We start from the raw sequence: 16215 nt of genomic DNA on the forward strand, positions 1-16215 counted from the left end.
ACGGACCTCAAACCTAGAAACACTGGCAATGGGTTCACTTGTTTTCTTCCCTGTCCGTCCTTACCAGGCGGTCAGTTCTAGCAGTGAAGTTACGGTAGGGTGGTGAGCTTTCTCTGAACAGTGCTCTACACTGCACATAAACTTACTGAGTGGTCTTGACTATAAACTCAGTTATAAAGATTATAATGGAAAAGCTTTGTCCTTATCTTTAAACAACTACCCACACATGCTTTGCAAACTAAGATGACACTGTGAGTATAAAGCTGTAAAATAACTTCATTTGAAGTTTTTGTCCTTGGAGAATGAAATTAGGTCTATGAAAATCTATGATACACAGTAAGCCCAAAGTAGACAATATCATGAATATTAGGATAATGATTCATTTATTTTCACTTACATTCTAATACTACTTTGGTATGGTAAAACTTTGGAGGAAAAGCAGGTTAGCTCATATAGCAAAGAAGTGATATTTCTTGGTTTTAAATTTCTGATATGTAAATTAGATCAAATCAATATAAAAGCCTTCCTTTTTTTTTTTTAAGAGCTTTTGTACATCCCCAGTGGTACAAGGTTTCTGAAGATCTGAAATGTAACACTCAAGGGTTATATCCTTAAGAAGTACACTTTGTTCAAAAATTTAGTTGAGAAAACAATACACATATGTACAGAAGCCTTCTCAAAATATGATAAACCTTTACTGCAAAATCTTGACACCCAAAATGTCAAAATGTTCAAATGTATTCAGAATCAGACCTCATGAAGGAGTAAGATAGAGTCAGTGATAGCATAGTGTGAATAGCTCACCTGTGTGTAAAACCCACTAGGCTTCCCTCTCATTTTCATCATAACCCTATGTTAGGGATTGGTTCTAATGCTTTGATTTAATTGGGAACCTATGTGTCCAAATGCTGAAGGTCCTTGTCCCCAGTTGGTTTTTGATCAATTAATAAAGATGCCAGTGGCCAATGGCTGGGCAAAGGGAGACAGGGTAGACCTTTAGATTTGTGCAGGCTAGGAACTGGGAAAAAGGATACAGAGAATTGTCCATGACTTTGGGACGTGCAGGGAGAAAACCAGCCAGCCATGTGAGAATTTGGGAGGGTGGCCACTGGCCACTTCCCAGATTGGGCCTTGCATCTGGGGTAGCAGAAGAAGGTTTAGAAGTACCCAGGCTTTGAACTAGCCAAGGCATTTTAAAATTAGCTGATGCACACCAGCATGCGTACGTGCGTGCGTGCGTGCGTGCGTGCGTGCGTGCGTGCGTGTGTGTGTGTGTGTGTGTGTGTGTGTGTGTGTGAGTCTTCCATTCTTGAATCTAAAGAGTTCCTGGGCAGGTGGCTAAAATCGTGCAACCCACTGGAAGCACAAAGCAGTGTAGTTAAAGTGACTGCTACACCTGTGCCACTATTAATCATTTTACAGTGAGTGAAGGCTAGACCATGCTCACTGTTATCCATCTGAAAAGTAGTTAGTGGGTCTTCAAGTTTGGCAGTCTGACTTTACGGTCTGTACTCAACCACTGTGCGGTAACATCTCTCAATACCAGCTCTGATTTTATTTTATTTTATTTTATTTTTTTAGATTTATTTATTTATTATATGTAAGTACACTGTAGCTGTCTTCAGACACTCCAGAAGAGGGAGTCAGGTCTCGTATGGATGGTTGTAAGCCACCATGTGGTTGCTGGGATTTGAACTCCTGACCTTCGGAAGAGCAGTCGGGTGCTCTTACCCACTGAGCCATCTCACCAGCCCCCAGCTCTGATTTTAAAAAGCATAAGTGTATCTTTCCAACCTTAATCACTGTGGAATAAGAACTATCATTCGGCTCCTGTACATGTAAATTTTCAACTTATTTGGTTCTTTCAACATATAAACTACCCGTGGTTGTGAGTCACCTCACCACTATTTGCACCTACATCACAACACACACACACACACACACACACACACACACACACCAAACAGGCAAAATGCACAAAACAAACTGTGGCTTTGTAAAAGAACAGACACTCCCCTGTCCTCTAACTACTGTCTTATCAAGCCTTCAAAGGCTCACTCAGCAACACTGCTGCTGCTGATAAGAAGGGCAGCACCTATCAGCATGGATGTCCACACAGCCACAATCTCAAAGTAAGGCCTGCAGCCTTTCTCCACCTCACAAGTGATGTGAAGAGCATGGAAATATGGTGTTAAAACCATAGCAAGACAAATATGCAAATGAGAAAGTTTTATTTATTCAGAAGACCCAGTCTATACAGATATACAAAAAGTAATAACACGAAAAACGACCCCAAACACATAAAATAACATCTCATTTACAACATTATTTACACATTGGGGCCCATATTAAAAGCCATGGGCCTGAGGTCAAGTTGACAAGAGAGCAGTCTATGACATCTCACTTGGGAAGCCGATGACCATGGCACTTCTACTGCAAAACCTAAACAAAGGCGGGAAAGCCCTAGGAGGTACTGTAATGTGAACAAGTCTTAAGACTGAGGCTTTTAGTGACTTTTACCGATAATGGCTTCCACGGAGACAGAATGGTGTCCCTGGTAGTCACTGCCATCATGGCATTTCTGCTCATGGACAGCAGAGGAATCCCCACAGACAGCTCTTACATGTGGTGTTCCTGACACAGGAAAATCACCACTTTGTTGTGTGTTGTTTTGCGGCAGTAAGGGAACCAGGGCCTGCGCATGCTTAGGCAAGCCCTCCACCACTGAGCTGCACACCCAGCCCCTACACTGCCTTATGAGAACCACGCTGTGTCTAAACACACAGGATTATAAGAATATACTCCCTAAAGGTTAAAAGACGTCCAGAATCCAAGAGAAGCTGAAGCCAGGTCTCACTACTTCCTGACAGACAATCCTTCCTTTACTCCTGCTTAAATGCAAACGCTGACAATTTCTGGTTAGCAGGAAGATTTAACGCCTTTTGCTTTTTAGAAAGATCTAGATTCTCCTTCACTGTTTCTTCCTGGTTCTCTGTCTCACAGATCTCGCTGACCACACGCTTTCGCTTCTTTGCTTCAGCTCCATCGCTGGCAGTTTCTCCCTTGGCTTTGTTAGTCCATGCCTTTGAAAAACAGTGGGGTGAGAGGTAAAGAGATTTTTATGCATGAAGAAGGAAAGAATGAAAATGATCTACTTACTTTCAGTAATTAGCATTTGAAATTTTAACTTTATTGTTAAAGGTTCTAATGGTTAACAAATTTAAATTTCATATTCTTTGGAAATAGTTGCATAGTAACCATCTGAAGAAGAGACAGATATCCATAATATTTAAGCAACTTTGAAAACTCAAAAGCAAATCCCCCATCAGGTTAAAAATACAAAATGAATTTGAAAGATATTCTCAATATCCACACAAATGGTCCATGGGTGCATGGAAAGGCTCAGCATCTCTAATCACCAGGCTGCAAGTCAAACTCACTAAGGTGATGTCCATGTGAGTAGGAGGAGGAACACTTGTGATCTTTGACACTTGGGAGGCTGAGACAGGACTGTAAAGAGGTCAAGGGCAGTCAGCTACTTAATTAGATTCTGCCTCAAAACAACAATCATATATACTTGGGGGCTGATGGGTGAGCCAAAGAAGGAGAGTGTATTTTCCTTGGGCACCAAGGACACACATGGTGCACATATATACATGTAGCCAAATACACATGCATGGACAGTTTTGTTTTGTTTTTTTTTTTTAAATTAAAACAAAACATAATCAACAACTAGGCTCAACACTGTAACCTCACTGGGGGGGGGGGGGCGCAGGTAGGGGCAGGAGGATTGCCCAATGTTTAAAGCCAGCCTTCTTTAACAGTGAGTTCACACAACAATCCCAAAGCTATCATCATGGCATAAGAACACAGTGGGAGAGTACTTGCCTAGCATTCACAAAGCCCTACATTCTATACACAGAAATACAACTCCCCCAAATTAAAACACACACACACACACACACACACACACACACACACACACACACACACACACACACACAATCATAAGTTTTGTTAAGTCTCTTCCTCTTTTATAATAAATTCATTCATGTAAATTTATACAGAAACACAAAAATGCTAAAAAAGACTCTAAAGGAGGCTGGAAGTGGTTAGCCTAGCTTCTAGCTTCTGGATCACGCAATGCCCGTTCCTCCTAACACCCAATCCATCAAAGCCAGTGACTACACTGTGAGGTGCGTACACTCGTACAGTGAGGAGATGGAGTCTGAGGTTTAACTGGCACACTGCCCACATTCCTTTCCCTTTCTCCCCAAACATGACAAAGGTTAGCCAGCTACTCAGCCTAATTTTTGTATGAAAGGCTGGACCAAAGCAACAAAGCTTTCCTTTTCTTTTCTTTTTTTTTTCTTTTTCTTTTTGGTTTTTCAAGACAGGGTTTCTCTGCATAGCCCTGGCTGTCCTGGAACTCACTCTGTAGACCAGGCTGGCCTCGAACTCAGAAATCAGCCTGCCTCTGTCTCCCGAGTGCTGGGATTAAAGTTGTGCGCCACCACACCACCAAAGTTTTCCAACCAAACATTATTTTCATGTAAGTAGATAGCATTAAATTTTTTTCTACTTTCATGGACTTGATAGTACTAGTTTAAAGTATAAGTTAAATTCCTTTTCCCTTATTAATTTTTCTTTTTGCTTTCAGTTCATAACTAAAGCATCTTTTATTTGGGGGCAGGTGGCAGTTCCCTAAGGACACACAGTTAGCACACTGCTGGCTTCTAAAACCTTCCGTAGGTACTCAGTAAAAACCACAAGTCTACTTTGTCAAACTCATCCACATCTAATTTCCTCTTCACAAAGACTTTTTTATTTGTTTGTTTGTTTGTTTGTTGAGACAGGGTTTCTCTATGTAGCCTTGGCTGTCCCGGAACTCACTCTGTAGACCAGGCTAGCTTCCAACTCAGAAATCCTCCTGCCTCTGCCGTGTGCCACCACGCCCAGCTCTTACCAAGACTTTTTTGATATATTCAATTTTCCAAAGAAAAAGACATTTCTATAAGAACTTTTTAAACTTGGGAAGCCCAGCAAGATCTCATCTCAGCATAACAATCTTACCTTCCTTTCTTCAGCGGACAATACTCTAAATCGTATCATCCCCTCTTTTATTATGTCTGTTTCATCTGAAATGTCAGGGTTGTCGGACAAAATTTGACTTCTATTTTCTTCCAGCCACATCTGGAACCCAGTCTTTGGCCTAAAGTAATAACATGAAAAAATTTATACTGAATAAATTATTTAAAGTGTCACATGACATTTCAAATTAGTAGCTAACCACCAGCTTTTCACTACTCATACAAAGTAAGGGAGACACAACTGTACTACCTAACAGTGTCCATATTACTTTCAACAGCCTGGAGACTGCAGGCTCAGTGAGCCGAGGGAGGGTCACTCACCCTACACCGACCAGTATAAAAGCACGGACCCTGCATCTTCAGCTCTTGTGGGGTTATAGGTTCAAGACCTCCAACCTCTCTGAACCCCTCTGGCCTAATGAAATTCCTCTGGCTATCATTTACAGGCTCTCGCCATTTAGCAAGCAGCTCTGTGAAAGCTGGCTGACTTCTCTTCCACCCTTCTCACCACCTCACCCCACTCACGGCTGACCCGGGTTCTTCCTGCACCATTATTTGGGAAAGCACTTGTAAAATTGATTCGATTCTATTCTACCTTCTGCACAAACTGTGTTTAGGTCATCAGAAGGCTTAATGAAAATAATCAAGTTTCTGAGCAATTGCTTCCATGCATTCTAAATGATATATATAACCTTATAGCAAATATATATATATATATATATATTACCTTATAGCAAAGCCCTATGATTTGGAAATAATCGGTGTCTCAATTGATAAATCAGGCACCCGGGATTCAGAGAGATGAAATAGCCTAGTTTAGGTACACAGGGTAAGAACAGGATGAGACTGAACAGCTGAGCAGTCTGACACCAGAATCCCTGTTTAGCTCACCTGCCTCCTACCATTCAGAAGCTGAAAAGGTCCTAAATATTAGCCTGAATGAATGACACAGGTATGCACAATTAAAAACTTATTTTTAATTAATTCTGAACAGGGTCTCACTAGGTAGCTCTGGCTGTCTTGGTACTCGCTTTGTAGACCAGACTGGCCTTAAACTCAAAGAGAGCCAGCAGCTGCCTCTGCCATCTGAGTGCTGGGATTAAAGGCGTGCCAGCAGGCAGCCGGGACGCTGCATCTCAAACACAAAGCTTCCCTTCAAACTCACCTTTGGTTTTCCGAGTTTTGAAGGCACACGGCTGGAGCATCAGAGGACGAGCTTTTAGGATTTTCTTTTACTTCCTCAGTCTTATCAGCCTGTGGAGTTCTTTTCTGGAAATAGGATGCTGCAGATGCCTATGAAAACAAACAGATGTGAAAGTTTGGGGGCAAAAATACAAATAATGTAAAAAGGGGAGGGGGTGCTCTGGGCTAAACCAAGACGGAATGCACTCTCTTGCTACATAACCAGTGATAGGCCAGGCCTTCATCTCTCCCAGGACAGAACGCACGAGGTCAGCAAAGCTCTACCTGCTTAGACCTTGGCTTGGGAGTGAGAGGCTTTATAACTGGAGATTTTTCATTGTTTTCCATTCGATTAAGAGAAGTGGACTTCCTGGATGATTTGTTCATGCTGTCTAAAATGTTAGCTGAGCGTGTTGAATTCGCTGATACGGCTGGCTCTTTGGAACTGACTACTACCTAGAGAGAAGAGAATGTCATATGTGAAGAAAACAACTCCACTGTGGTATCCCTTTAACAACCCCACTGTGGTATCCCTTTAACAACCCCACTGAGGTATCCCTTCTAGAAATGAATTCATCATGGAGTACGACCCAAACAGACTGAAACAAGTTCTCTCAAACACCACATCCCAAGGACAGACAGGGAGAAGTCCCGTCTCAAGTCCTCAGCACTGGGTATTCCGAACTAAGTAGGGCACAGGCCCTTAGATCAGATGGGAATGGCTTATAGAAGTCTTCACAGTGACCCGTCTTTAATCCCCCAGAATCTAAGGAGGTCATCTGGAACCGCCCTTGTATGGGTAATATTCAAACAGAAAATATCACTGGTTACCTTGAAGGGGTTTACCCATCCTTGGCTGCTCGAGAAAACTGCACCTATTGCAAAAAGAAAGCTCAATAGTGGTCGGTCTTTTTTTTTTTTTAAATCAAGACAACTTCTGACTTTCACAATACTAAATAGAATATTTTAACCTGTTTTATATGAAAACAAAGGTACTTTTGGAGACAGGGTCTCACTATGTACCTGGGACTGGCCTGGAACTGCTCTGTAAACCAGGCTGGCCTTAGAGGTTTCCCTGCTTCTGCCTCTCTAGTGCTAGGATTCAAGGCGCATCCTTCCATGCCCAGGCCACGTAACTTTAAAACAAACACAGACGATATCTTTCCTCCTTCCAAGCTGGAATGATATTAAATGCGAACTGTCCCAACTTGCTGCTGTGAAACATACCAGTGTGTAGACCCCTTCTCCCCCGACCATGCAACAGTGGTGCTGAGGTTAGAAATGTCCACCTTGTCAAGGAAACACCTACTCATGCCTCTCTCCCCATCGTCTGACAGTTACCCTTCTTTCATTCACTTGTTTCTCAAGTTAAAAACAAAAACAAGGCAGGCTCTTTGCACTTCCAACTACCATCTTTCCTTACACCCTACCCAACTTTCCAAACCCCACCGACATTACTATAATTTCCTCCTTCCCACACATTTCTCCACACTATGGTATGAGGCCTAACCCTCCTACACAACAGCAAGTCCCCAATCCACTTCTGTGTAACCAAACATGACAGCTGCTTTCTGCCCCTTTATTTGAGACCTCTCAATGGCTTCCTATATAATGGTCTCTTCAATATTTTCTCCTCCCTTGGCTTTGTAGACACTACATCCCAGACCTCGCCCTTTGTCTGTGGCCCAGTGATCTCTCCCAGAGCTTCCTCTCTCTTGTACTTGCTTAGATGCTGGAAATCCCCTCAACTAGGGCTCCATTTTCTTCTTCCTTTATAAACTATAATGCGTGCTTACCAGTGTCCATGGATACACTGTTCTACTAATGCCAATGGTTTAACACTTATCTCTTGAGGTTCTGAAGCAATGCCTAACTATGTAACCCACTTAGCTAATGGCAATTTATCAGCTTCCCCTATGGACCTGTCTCCTTCTCTGGTGTTTCTGATGCTATGTTGTTCTTCACTCTGAACCATCTTCCACCTTAGAAACACCAACTCTACCTTTTCTTTCTATTGTCACTACTCTAGCCCGAGTCAAACTGCTTGGTAGTCTTATGTCCGTTCCCCCTCCCTATCACGTGTGATGGCGACGGTCCTGCTTAGAACCTACAGCAGCCTCCCAGGGATCTTAGAATGAAGACTGCGATTCTCAACACAGTCTGGAAAATCTTGCATATCCCTCCAAGACCCTACAGAGCTGCTCTCTTTGTACCACAAATACTGTTTGCTCTGATCCTGCTGCCATCTACCACTCCCTTGCGGGCTGATTCATCTTCTAGTCTCTGCTGTCAGCATTCCATGAGAACGCCAGCAGGCACCTATCTTCTGACTGCATTACAGCCACTGCTATAAGCGACAGGCTTACATATATTTCTTACCTGATTTAAGAGCTGGTGTATCAGAGGAATTGGCACTTTGGAATAAGTTCTGCCCTATAATTAAAATAAAGAAAACAATGTAAGTGAGGACAACGGAGTCATCCTTGATAGTCAACATCTCAACAGCACAGATGCCTTGAAAAGAAAAAGGGATTCAATTTCTCTTAGGTGACCAAAATGGCAATACTAATGATAGCTTTTATTTACTTATTTATTTATGTATTTTTAAATTATTGTTGTTGGGGGTTGGCACTTTGTGCATATAGTGGTCAGAAGACAACTTTGTAGGCAAGAGTCAGCTCTCTACCTTTCGGTGTGTTCTGTCGGTGAAGCCCAGCACTGCACGGCAGGCACCACCAACTGCTGAGCCTCCTTATCTTTCACTGTTTTGAAAACATGTCTCACCATGGTTATGTGACTCTGGTTTCTCTTCAGAAACAGTGTCCTCTCTGTCCTCAGCATCTTCAACTTGACTTCTGACCCGTGGCCGACTCCATTCTGTAGTGGTGTGACTGTAACTGATGGGTCAAAGTATTATACCATAAGAATCAAACGCAAAGACCAACTTCATATTCAAGACAGTAAGGAAAACTCAAGTAGTTGATGTTCTTTTACCCAGCATTCAGTTTTTCTCTGAAATCCTCTTCTTTCTCTTCTTCTGACTGGGTTTCTGCCAATTCAGCTGCCTTTTCTGCAGCAAGTTCACTAAGTTTCTGAGCCAATATTAATTTCCGAGAGCGAGAAGCATATTTAATGGCTAAATGCACGGCATTTTGAGTCATTAGATCAGCAAGTTCCACACAGCGGAATTCTCGTTCCAGTTTACAAGACAGCTAATTAGAGGAGAATCAAAATCAAATCATGTTAAGTCAAACTTAAGGAAAGAAAAGAAAAGAGGAGGAAAGAAAAGACTGATAGGACTAGAGAAATGAAAGTCGTCTGGGTGCACTACCTAATGCTTCTAAAATGCACACTGTACAACTATAAAATGAAAGTACCTTTGTTTTAAAAAGTATCTTATAATTAATGGCCTGTTGGCTTGCTCAACAGTATTCCTTAGTGGCTTAAATGAATAAAAGAACAGTGCATTTACAAATAGTAGCTTAGATTCAATGAGATGTGACATAGTTCAGATGTAAAGTGCATGAGAGGACAACTGCTCAAAACTCAAATGTAATTCTCCTAACTGTTTTTCCAGTTGACACTCATCACAATAGGGCAGGGAATTTTAAAAAGTGAATTAAAACAAAAAGCAGTTACTATTTGCTTAAAACTAAACAACAAATGCTACTAAGCAAATTTGGACAGGAAAAGTAGACATGTTTAAAATTTCATCTTTATTTATTTATTGTCTGTGATCTTCAACTACCAGAAATAGCTATACAAATTCCAAATTAACATTTGCACTTTTTAATGTCTATAATATAAAATGAAGGGTGTTCTGGGGCAGGAGGGTTGACTCAGTGGTTAAGAATGAAGGGTTCAGCAGGGCGGTGGTGGCGCACACCTTTAATCCCAGCACTCGGGAGGCAGAGGCAGGTGGATTTCTGAGTTCGAGGCCAGCCTGGTCTACAGAGTGAGTTCCAGGACAGCCAGGGCTACACAGAGAAACCCTGTCTCGAAAAACAAAAATAAAAACAAAAACAAACAAACAAACAAAAGAATGAAGGGCTCTAGCAGGCACCAGCACAGCAGGCCTTGCCTTCCCATTTCCCTCTTCCTTGCTAAATCATAGATTATATCCCTAAAGCTGGCCACCAAGGTCTACTCCCTTACTCGACTACTTCCTTCTCCTGAGGCCAATAACCAAGGTCTAGCTATCAAAGTATTGAATTCCAGCAATCAGGAGCCCTTTCTGTCACCTAATTTACATGCCCAACCAAAACAACCCAAATCACCCTAACAGGGGTTTCTCCTTTTCCCTTTATAAACTGCCATTTGCGCAAGGGTCACATCTGTCTCATTTCTATCCAGAGGCAGTCCTTCCACGGCAACATACACCTTCTCCCTCACCCTTGTTCCTTCTCCTTTCCCCCTTCATGTTCTGTCTCCTGTCTTTGTCACCTATTCCTTGCTCTTTGTCCCTCATGAAGCAAATCTCCTTTGGGCTGAGAACGTGGTCTTAGGGCGTCCTGTGCCAGTTCCAGTTCTTTCAAAGGACATGTGCTGCGCTTGGAGAGAGCCTAGGTTCTATTCCCAATGCCCACACAGCAGCTCCTCACTGCCCAGAACTCCACTTCCAGGATACCTCATACCCTCTCCTGGCCTCCGTGATCATCAGGCACACACATGGTGCATGGACACACATGGTGCATGGACACACATGCAGACAGATACTCATAAAAAGACCAGGAGGAGGTGGGAGGAACCTTCAATTAGTGCATCTTAGAAAACACTCACTTTTCTCTTTGGATTGAATTGACAATCCAGCACACGACAATTTGAGCTTAAAATAAGTTCTTGCTCTCTGAGGGACATTAGGGGTCTTATGACTCCCGGTGCAGGAGCTTTTTGTAATTTATACACCTGCCCTATGAGTAAGAAGCCCTGTATCTTCACCCGAGCCTCCTCAAGACTGCTGGCATGATTCAGAAGCACTTCTAAGCAAGGCGGAACTCTGACTCAGAGAGCAGTGTCATTCTTGCAGTGGCTAGAATGAATTAAGGTCACTTCCCTCAAAGGTCACCAGCACCATCCAGAGGAGAGGACATGGGATTACACTCCTTTCAATAAATAAAGCTTGAAAGGAGGACCACGAACCTTAAGAGAATCTGCTTCAAAAAGAAATGTAGTGAAGAATCCAGGGCAGGAAACCCAGCCACTGGTGATGACAAAAGGCTGGGAGATCCGAAAGCGTAAGGACGGTCTCAAAACTATCCAAGCCTGGAGACCTCCAACAGCCCACACCTGAACTCTGTGCACTCAGAGATGAGCAAGCGTCCCAACAATGGCTCTCACATGTGCCAGCCCCCTGCAGCATCAGATGATGCCCAGTGAACAGGCACAACACCGGAAAAAGCTTACTCGCCCACCTACAGCCTTAGCTATAGGGAAATAGTTCAAATATTTTAACTGTAACATCAAAGGTGAGATAGAAATTTTAAGAGAAAATTACAATTTATGTACCCTAGAAGGTAGAATTTAGTCCTCATTTACATATATTTAAGAAATTCTACCTAGGGCTGGGAATGGAGCCACACGCCTTTACTCACTCGGGAGGCAGAGGCAGGCAAATCTCTTTGAGTTTGAGGCCAGCCTGGTTTACAGAGCAAGTTCCAGGACAGCCAGGGCTACATACAGTAAACATGTTTCAAAAGAATTTTTTTTTCTCAACCTAAGAAAATAATTAAACTTTAATTTTTCAACATATTTTACTCACCGCAAGCATTTTCATTAAGAGTTCCTGCTGCTCTTTTACTGCCTGGTTTTTAATGCTCTCCTCATAATCATAACCATTTTTAGCCAAGTAATCAAGGTAGTTGTGAAACAGAACCGAATGCCAAAATTGTTCCTGGAAAATGGACAGAAGTACACAAAACTGAACAGCTCTCTCATACTGGGCAAGTGTTAGCTGTACCTTAAGATACCAGCTTTAAATATTTTCTTTCTTTTTTTTTTAAAGATTTATTTATTTATTATTATATGTAAGTACACTGTAGCTGTCCTCAGACACTCCAGAAGAGGGAGTCAGATCTCGTTACGGATGGTTGTGAGCCACCATGTGGTTGCTGGGATTTGAACTCCTGACTTTTGGAAGAGCAGTTGGGTGCTCTTACCCACTGAGCCATCTCACCAGCCCCTTAAATATTTTCTGAAACCCTCTTTTCTCTATAGTCTTACTTTACTATAATTTGAATCTCAATGTGCTAAAATCGCTTGGCTTTACGTTCTAGCCTTTTAAAAAGGCGTTTCTGTGTATGAGTATAGCACTTTTATTTCCTATATGACTCGTCCTCAGAGGACTTTGTAAGCCAATTCTGTAGGTGGTTTACTTCCTAACTATCATAACTAATTGCACGGTTTCAAATGCCTTTAAAACAACAGGGCTAGGTTAGGAGAGGATAAGTTTACGGTCAGTGTAGCGGGCTTACTGACCCTACCAGGGAAGCTCTGCCCCTGGTGAGGGCCTCCCAGTCAAAGCCATTTTCTTGGGAGAAAGCCCTGAAAGCTGTGACAGCAACCACATGAGGTGGCCTTGTGATCAAAAGATCTACTGCGGGGGGTCGGGGGTGGGGGTGGTGGTGGTGAGATGGCTCAGCGGTTAGGAGCGCCGACTGTTCTTCCAAAGGTCCTGAGTTCAAATCCCAGCAACCACATGGTGGCTCACAACCACCCGTAATGAGATCTGATGCCCTCTTCTGGAGTGTCTGAGGACAGCTACAGTGTATATAATAAATAAATATTTTTTAAAAAGGTCTACTGAATTATTTATTTAATCATAGCATAGTAATATCCATCACTGATATTATGATGATCTAAAATCTTCTGTGTCATAGGAATTTAGTTTCAAATTTAGAGTATTAAGGCATTCACATACCTCCATTTGGCCTTTCTCTGTTGAAGTCTGACAGTAAGGAAGCTTAAAAGATAATATAGCTACAGCAGGTCGTGGAAGGGTGGGAGGAAACCGAGAACCTTTACAAGGGATGCACCTGTCAGTTAATAAAAAAAGGCCCACACTAAAGACTTTACAATAACACAAAAACTGCTAAAATAAAACCTTTTCACAAATTAGGAACTATGAACAGTAATACTATTTTAATAGGCTTTTGGGTTTGAAAGTGTTTATAAAAAACAATCCTGGTAATATTAAATGCTCACCGGAGTCATTAAAAAGAAGCCACACCCACAAATGCTGTTCACATGATATATGGCCCTTTGTCATGAGATGTGAACCTTTCCTTTATTGTGTGATAATACAATAAAAACACAAATGTGAGCCAGCTGTGGTGGCACGCCTTTAATCCCAGCAGTCAGGAGGCAGAGGCAGGCAGATCTCTGAGTTTGAAGCCAGTCTGGTCTACAAAGTGAGTTACAGGACAGAGAAACCCTGTCTTGAAAAAACAAACAAACAAACAAACAAACAAACAAACTAACTAACTAACTAAAACCTTACCACCACCAAAACACCACAAATATGGTTTTAAAGTTCTAATTTTTGGAACATATGATCTTATTTTCTTTCTTCTCTTTCATAGTTTTATAGGGACTATGGCACAGAGCATGAGATAGGAGCACGGATATTTCAAATGTGAAAAATCTGCTGTGGTAACTGCTACACTTACTCACAGGCACTGGAGTTCGACTTGGTGAATGAACAAGGCAGAACATGTGCATTCACGGAGAGGGAAAGAACACACATACGAGTCACCAACAAGCAAGAACACTAGTGCCTGTCTGAGCATTCTGCCTATAAAGTAACCAGTCTTTTGTTTAACCTTTCCCAGCTCAAATACTTTACTGATTTCATCAAAAATTAAAAAGATATGATGAGGATTCTATTAAAAGTCACTTTCCAAGTCATTATACATCAAAGAAGGACACTAATATTTCTTATTTTCTTAGCTTTAAAGGCTTTTTCTTGTGGAGTAATTGGGGGTTAGGGGAGCAATGACACATTTTGGCTGCTAATTTAGTAGGGTTTGTCTATGAATGTTTAAACTGTTTGGAGTAGAAAATATGAAAGGGTGAACCACATTACTAAGGAGGCAAATTTCTTCAATTGTCTTTCAAACTAATCACAAAATTTGTTTTGTAATTAGATTAAATGAAAAATTAAATGAAAAAAAATTACTTTCTGCCCTGAATTGGCCAGACTCCCTACTGTCACTCTGGTCTACAAATAGAGTTCCAGACAGCCAGGGCCACATAGTGAGAACCTGTCTCAAAAAAAAAACAAAAAACAAAAAAAACCAAACAAACCAAAAAACGCCTTGAATCCCACCAGCACTTGGGAGGCAGAGGCAGGCGGATTTCTGAGTTCGAAGCCAGCCTGGTCTACAGAGTGAGTTCCAGGACAGCCAGGGCTACACAGAGAAACCCTGTCTCAAAAAAACCCAAATCACACACACACACACACACACACACACACACACACACACACACACACACACACACACACACGAAGGCGCGCCTTCCCAGCACTTCTGAGATGGGAACCTTCTGTCCTCAAGTTGAGGAGAAGGCACAAAGTGTAAGCATAAGCAGCAGGCCCTGCCTACACAGCAAGCATCCGACTCAGGCACGGCGCTGTGGACCCGACACCTCACCACCTTTCAGAGCAACACAGCCCACTCTATCTTCACCACAAACACCACGAGCAAACAGAAGCCTTGAGAAATTCTAATGAACTCTCCCGAGCAAGGACAGATTAAGTTTCATTAAACACAACAGTAGACGACTGAAGAAAGTTGTAGGCTTTCTTCCCTGGCCTTCAGCTATCGCGAGCCACACAAAGGAAAACAATCCTCTCTACGCGTGTGTAAATTAACAGTACAACACAGACAGGCCTGGGGTGCACAGCTCTTGGGAGGCTGAGGCAGAAGATCATGAATCTGACGCCAGCCAGGCTCAAATCCTTAAGCTCTCAAAAGAAGGAAGGGGAAGAAGCAACGACTAAGTAGCAGTTTCCAGCCTCTAAAATCAAAACAACTTTGTTTATTTAGAATAAAACTAAGATAATACTAAGAAAGGCATGAAAACACCCTATCTCAATGCACAAAACTAAATACAACTGTATTTTCACCTTCCCTTTCTGTTTTTGAGCCATCGTCACAATGGATAGCCCAGGCTGGCCTTGTAGTCCCAATTCTCCGATTCCACCACACGTAGTAAAACTACATTTTCATAAGCAGACTTTTAGTAACCACCCAACCCTCCCCCCACCCCTCCCTAGTTTTTTGAGACCAAGTTTCTCTGTGTAGCCCTGGCTGTCCTGGAACTCACTTTGTAGAACAGGCTGGCCTCGAACTCAGAAATCCGCCTGCCTCTACCTCCCGAGTGCTGTGATTAAAGGCGTGCGCCACCACACCCGGCTTGTTTGTTTGTTTTTGAGATTCATTCATTTTGCATATGTAAGTATCATATGTACCGCACCCATGCCTCAAACCCATGAAGTTTAGAAGAGAGTCTCCTGGAACTGGAGGCTGTGAGCCACTATGTATGTGAGTGAGTACTGGGAATCGAATCCAGGCTCTCTGCAAAAGCAACAAGTGCTCTCAATCGCTGAGCCATTTCCCCAGTCCCTTAAGCAGACTTCTTAGCATCTCAGTGTTTCAAATGTGTACTATAATAAGACGACCCTATGTGGGAAGCCACATGTGCCGATGCAGAGTGGCACTGACTACTGCTGGCCACCACGCATAAGTTTGGACAAACAACCAATGTGTACATATGCAGTAAAGCTTTTTGTGGTAGCACAAACCTTCAATTCTAGCAGTCAGGGAAGGGAAATCAGGAGTTCACAGCTGGCTATTCCTTAGGGTGAGTTTAGCCCAGATTGGGCTACAGAAGACTCAATTTTAAGAAACTCAAAATAATTTTAAAATTAAAAAAAGCTATTTTT

General features: G+C 42.3%; 1 protein-coding gene across 4 annotated transcripts in view; it reads right to left on the minus strand.

Moving 5' to 3' along the window:
• Positions 1-2214: 2214 nt before the first annotated feature.
• Positions 2215-16215, minus strand: part of Wdhd1 (WD repeat and HMG-box DNA binding protein 1) — a 35918-nt gene continuing 21917 nt past the window's right edge. For 3 of the 4 annotated variants that reach the window (XR_001781110.2, NM_172598.3, NM_001360532.1), the window contains 10 exons: positions 13189-13303; positions 12031-12162; positions 9267-9484; positions 9057-9169; positions 8652-8705; positions 7104-7147; positions 6558-6728; positions 6256-6383; positions 5074-5212; positions 2215-3083 (listed from right to left, as the gene is read on the minus strand). Coding sequence is in view for 2 of the 4 variants with exons in the window: in NM_172598.3 (NP_766186.2) it covers positions 2883-3083; positions 5074-5212; positions 6256-6383; positions 6558-6728; positions 7104-7147; positions 8652-8705; positions 9057-9169; positions 9267-9484; positions 12031-12162; positions 13189-13303 (1315 nt within the window). In the remaining 2 variants the exon portion in view is untranslated. Of the gene's footprint in view, positions 3084-5073; positions 5213-6255; positions 6384-6557; positions 6729-7103; positions 7148-8651; positions 8706-9056; positions 9170-9266; positions 9485-12030; positions 12163-13188; positions 13304-16215 lie in introns of those variants that run through there. The other variant, XR_383161.3, reaches the window with a different exon arrangement.

This window comes from Mus musculus, chromosome 14, assembly GCF_000001635.26.
Source record: "Mus musculus strain C57BL/6J chromosome 14, GRCm38.p6 C57BL/6J".
Taxonomy (NCBI): domain Eukaryota; kingdom Metazoa; phylum Chordata; class Mammalia; order Rodentia; family Muridae; genus Mus; species Mus musculus.